Source organism: Pygocentrus nattereri, chromosome 14 (genome assembly GCF_015220715.1).
Source record: "Pygocentrus nattereri isolate fPygNat1 chromosome 14, fPygNat1.pri, whole genome shotgun sequence".
NCBI lineage: Eukaryota > Metazoa > Chordata > Actinopteri > Characiformes > Serrasalmidae > Pygocentrus > Pygocentrus nattereri.
In genome coordinates this window covers 33667303-33673302 of record NC_051224.1, presented here as the reverse complement: position 1 = coordinate 33673302, position 6000 = coordinate 33667303, and the positions used below count along the sequence as shown (strand labels likewise).

The 6000-nt window shown below is 36.4% G+C and overlaps 1 protein-coding gene across 1 annotated transcript in view; it reads left to right on the top strand.

The window, feature by feature from the left end:
• The first annotated feature begins 1260 nt into the window (after positions 1-1260).
• Positions 1261-6000, top strand: part of cpxm1b (carboxypeptidase X (M14 family), member 1b) — a 44829-nt gene continuing 40089 nt past the window's right edge. The window contains exon 1 of the mRNA XM_017706264.2: positions 1261-1606. Coding sequence (XP_017561753.2) covers positions 1273-1606 — 334 coding nt within the window. The 5' untranslated portion in view covers positions 1261-1272. The remainder of the gene's footprint in view (positions 1607-6000) is intronic.

The following is a 6000-nucleotide window of genomic DNA, read 5'->3' as shown; positions in this document are numbered from 1 at the left end:
TTAAAGCTGAAACACTGGGTTTATGTGTGCGGTGCACCTTCACTGCCACTAGAAGGCGATCTACACTAACTGATCAGAGAAATGAACTTCAGCACAGCTGACACTGACATCCTCCTCTAATCCCAATCAAAGACTGAGAGGTCTTGCATTTCATTGTTATTTTAATGTTTAAACATGAAAAACATTCTTCTGTCTGAGAATGTCTGACATAAAACACTTCAAAAATACAACAGTAGTAATAATAATAATAAGAAGAAGAAGAAACAATTATATAAGAATTATATAAATAAAAATGAGATATAAATAAATCAATTGAATAAATATTTCTATAGGAATCATATAAATAAATATAACTATTATATAAATAAATGCTCATTTATTTACTCGGATGAAATATTACTATTATTGTTTTACTGCTACCACTAAATGCTATATGATTATTGTTGTTGTTGTTGTTGTTGTTGTCGTCAATGAAGAAAATATTTTTATGCTCATTTATTTACTCATTATTTATTTGCTTATTTACTATTATTGATTTACTGCTAACACTAAATACTATATTATTATTATTATTACTATTATTATTATTGTTGTTGTTGTTGTTGTTAATGTTAACAATATTTTTGTTTTATAATTTGTATATTTTTATTTATAATCATTTATATCAATATCACTCATATTACTACTACTAAAAAGAAGAAAAAAATATGTAATACATCTTAATTTTTTTATACTCTTCAGGAGATATTTCTGATCAAATGAGACATTAAATATTTCAAAGCTAAAGCAAATCAGGTTAAAACCAGTCTCTTTAGCAGGAAGTGCAACCAGCTTCTAAGACTGAACTTTGGAGGTGTGGAAAAACAACCCTGCAGATTTCTTTAAAAAACTGAAAGAAGGCGGACACACCAAATTCAGGAATATTTGATATGATATGGAAATTATAATAAATTAGCATTATTAAAGCTAAATATGTGTTTTCTGATTCTTTTCCCGGCACTGAAAACAAAGAACTTGTACTCAATAGTTGTTTTAACTGGTCTCTCACTTTTGCACAGGACTGTAATCAAAATAATGTGTTCCCACTTGATAATAATAACTAGAATAATTCTCATTATTGTTTATGCGCAGTCCTTCTAATTTCTGCAGTCCTTCTACTCCGTGTAATGTGGCTCTGCTGCCTCAGCAGCATCAAAGGGTTAAATGCAGGCGATTCGAGGTCCGAGGGCAGTTTTGAAGCTGATTTCTGCTGCGGAGTGGACGAGGCTGACCATGGCATCATATGGACCACTTATATTCCTAATAACTTTCCTGATTGGAATGAAAACTGCATTCACTGCAGGTGACAGTTCAGCTACGACCACGTCGTACGATTTCACCTCTAATCAGACTTTCGCAACTACAAGGTTCAACACAAGACAGACTCCAACGGATAGAAAAGTTGTTCTTGGAAAGAGCACCGTTTTCCCCACGACTGCAGGACCGGCGGTCAGAACTACTGCAAAAGCTTCACGGCTGACCACCGTGGTCAGCTACAACACTGAAGACCTGAGAGAGAAAAATGAGCAGAAGCCGATTAAAGAAGACGATGAGCCACCAAAATTAGGTAAACACCCAATTAGTTACTACTGTTTTATTAGTAGAAGCTATTAATATAATCATATGCAATGTTTTTATTGATTTACTGAGGGACAGTAATTAAAAACACCCTCCACAAACTTAAATATGCCACTTTTGTGCACAATTTCTATGTATCTGCAAGTTTTCCATATTGGAAAAGCCAAAAATAATGCAAAAGGTGCCATAACTTTTGCACTGGATGTCTGGAATATGTTTGTATGCTAAAAATGCCTTTTTCCCCATTCATTTCACTTCATTTTGCTGGACAGATCAATGCTGGACAGTGTATGCAGGTCTCCGGTGAATGTGAGGGCTTTCTTTGTGGAGACTGCTTACATAATTCTGGTCTTATCCAAACGTCATAACGTGGCCTCTTCCTGTGTTCAGGGCCAACTGGGTCAGAACGTGGTTTATACTCAGCACATTGGGCCGAATGATGGCTATAATCACTCTAATGCACAGGATTTTCCACAGAGATCTGCAGTTCAGGGCTGAGTCATGTGTTTAAAGTGGAAGTCCACCCACCTATTAAAATTTCCTCATGACTCAGTCTTTGATGTGTAAATAAAGTGATGCTGGGCAGTTTGACTTGAGGTGTTTCACTATAGAGAGGCTCAGTCAACTCAGCAGGAACTGAAGATTTCTTCGTAGTGGTGGTGATGGGAACCAGAGGTCATGTTGTGTGCTAGAAAAATACCTTTAAGACATTTCATTTGGGATCTAAAACAACCAGTGGACCGATATGGGTAATGTTGGTAATGGGGAAATAAAATGCATATCGATGAAAAAATAAATAAATAAAAAAAATCCGAAAAATGAACACTTCTTCTATTGAGATTCCACGCAAATATAGCATTTTTCTACAACTTTTAGTGCAAAAGTTCTATTTATTTGCATATTGGAAAAAAATAAAACATAAAAAAACATTCATTGTGTTAAATTCAGCAAATCACTTTTGTCAGAAGAAAACCTCGTATTTACATTTATGGCATTTGTCCAGAGTGACTTACAATTTGATTGTTTTACACAAATAGGCGAAGGTAGTGTTAGGAGTCTTGTCCAAGGACTCTTATTGGTATAGTGTAGGGTGCTTACCCAGGCAGGGGATTGAACCCCAGTCTACAGCATAGAAGGCAAAGGTGTTACCCACTGCACTACACCAACCAGTAGCTCCAAAATGGTATCTCCAAAATGGCAATTTTGCAGGAGAAGGAAAAAATCTATTTGACTTTTAATGTAAGTCAATGGAACCAGACATTTTTGCAAGTCATTTTGGGTCATTTCCTTTGGTCCATTCTTCCTGAAATTTACTCACAATATAAAAGGCAACAGGCATCTTCAAATTATGTCAAAATCTGACAAACAGAAATGGAGAAATTCATTTTGGCCAAAAAGTGAGCACATAAATTATTCTAAAAACTGATGCAATTCCAGACGGATGCATTATTGCTCAGATACATACAAACATTATAGTAAACCAATGGTTTTCAAGCCTGATCCTAGAGAGCTACCTTCCTGCAGAGCCTAGTTCCAACCACAATTTGCTACACCTGCTCCAGCTCATTGACCTCTTTCCAAGTCCTTATTTAGCTAGATTAGATGTATTAGCATTAAGTAAGGGGTGGAGCATCTTATTGGATACAGGTTGGAACTAAACTCTGAAGGATGGTAGCTCTCCAGGACCAGGCTTGGAAACCACTGTAACAAGCAGTATTCCTAACTGTCTAAAAGCATTGAAGCAAAAAAGACCACCCCAAGATGTCTAATTATCATCTCCAAGACTCTTTGCACTTAACGTGGGATAAACATGACAGTGCTTTAGGGAAAACAGAGTTCCAGATTGTATCCAGCCTTCCCTAATTACTACCAAAAGACCCAAAGGCATCATAAAACCACAGACACTTCTGGCTGACTAATGTTAACGGTATTGTAGAGGAGGAGACACTGTCCAGACTTGTCCACTTAAACAGTTCATCCCATTAGTATGAAGAGAAGATTCTTCAGCACCTGAAAATGTTTAGTTTTGAAGAGCTGAATAGCTCCCTTTTTGGACCAAAGTAAATATATATCTCAATATATCTCTGAATGAAAAATTCTAGTCAACACGGCAATTAAGTACAAGTAAATCACTTTTAGTTAACATTTCTGAGGAGATTGGATAATCAGCTAACATAAAAAAGGGAAACGTTCCAGTTTCCAAAACTGGAGTATAGAAGATCTAGTGAAAATGGAACTCCTAAAACTATGCAAGATCTGGAAGACCACCAAAACTAGCCCCTCAAATAAACAGCACTTAAAGTTTTTATCTTTGAGAGAGAGAAGAAAATCAAGCTCCACTCTTGCTTCAGATATGAAAAAATCCACCATTCTCTTTGAACACTTCATTGCTGCATCCAGAAATGCCCATTAAAACTCTACCATACAAAGAAGAAACCATGTATAAACAGGATCCAGAAACACTGCCATCTTCTCTGGGCCTGAGCTCATTTAAGATGGAATGAAATGAAGTGTAAAAGTGCGCTGTGATCCTGCCTGAAGTCCAGACCTGTCACCACTGAAAATATTGGCTGTATTAAGAAGCGTAAATATTATGGACACAATTCCGAACTGTTGATCAGCTGAAATCCTATATCAAGCAACAACTGGAAAACATATCACTTTCAAAAGTACAGAAGTTGGTCTCTTCAGTTCCCAAACAGTTATAGTGTTGAAAAAGAAGAGGAGATGCAACACAGTGATAAACATGCCCCTGCCCTAACCTTTTTTGCAACATGTTGCTGGCATCAAGTTCAAAATGGGCATATTACTGAGTCATGGGTTTCTGTTCATCCTTCAACTGTGGGAAGACAAACCAGTGCCATGAGTCTGAATGTATTTGGGATTTCTTGGATTGTGAGAATCTTATAATGCAACCAACTTCTAAGACTGAACTGGGGAAAAATATCTGTAGATTTCATTGAAAAACTGAAGCAAGTCTCCTGGAAAGAATGGAAGCTGTAATGAAGGTGAAGTGTGGACACATTAAAATACTGAAAAAAAGTTCTTATATTTAGTTGTTAAACTTGGACATAATAGCTGTTTTGACTGGAAACTCTAAACAAAATAAGATCTTTGACTTTTTCTGTACATATGCACATAACAAAGGTTACTGTACACATGATTAAGAACTTTCTTTCCTTCTTCTATAAAGTTTAGAGATATAAAGCCTTGTTATGACAGTGATGACATATACATAAAGGCAAGTTAATGCAACAAGACAGTTGTTTTCCATTTGAGAGATTTCAGCCTTTCTGTACAGCTTGTAAACGGATCCCCTAGGATGTTAGTGGACTGTATGTGCTGTATACCAGGTCAAAGTAATTGAGTCATACAAAGATTAGCTCCAGATGTGCGAGTGGATTTGTGTTGACTCAGCAAATTTTTCGTAAACTCTTGCTAACTCGCTGACAGATACTTTTCCGTCACTGAAAGTTTGGTTGCCACGCTGTGCAGTTACACAACTGAGATAAAATCTAAACCACACCATACAGATACAAAGTAGGAGTAACAATGGCTGCATTAAAGGCCTTGGAAAGCATCTCTTAGGGTTCATATCATAGTTCATATCATAGTGGGCAAAAAATAAGCAAGCAGTAGTAAGTGTTATACTTTCATTTCCTTGATTTATTGTATTTTTTTAAACAAACGTCGTACGTAAACACTGTTTCACAAGTTTCAAAACATACTGTTCACTCCTCAGTCTATACATAACATAACAAAGATTAACTAGGACCCTGTTGGGTCTTTGTGTGTGAAATGTTGTGACTCTGTGTTCAGCTGCTAGTGAGCAATGAGGGGTCAAATTGTAGCTTTCTTGATATCCAAAAATGGAGTATTGCCACAAATAAAAAATAGAATTTAAACACAATAAAAACACTTGTATGCGGGTCATCCTACAGAAATTTTTGTGTTCCTAGTCTTTACAGATGCATTACCCTTGGGATACATTACACTTGTTAGGGTTACAATTTATTTCTATTTTAAAGTTATTTTAACAATTACACCTTCTTCATCCATCAATTCAGCTATATTGGCTTTTAAATCGGTTATCTGGAATTCTAAGCACCACAGAAGTGCTTGCCCTCACAGTCATGAGTAAAGGGTGAGGCCATATTTTGGTGGTTGGTTAGTGTAGTGGTTAACATCTTTGCCTTCTACACTGTAGAATGGGGTTCAATCCCTGAACAGGGCAAACACCCTACACTATACCAATAAGGGTCCTTGGGCAAGACTCCTAACACCACCTTCGCCTACCTGTGTAAAATGATCAAAATGTAAGTCGCTCTGGATAAGAGTGTCAGCCAAATGCCGTAAATGTAAATGTAAATATTTTAAGGTAAA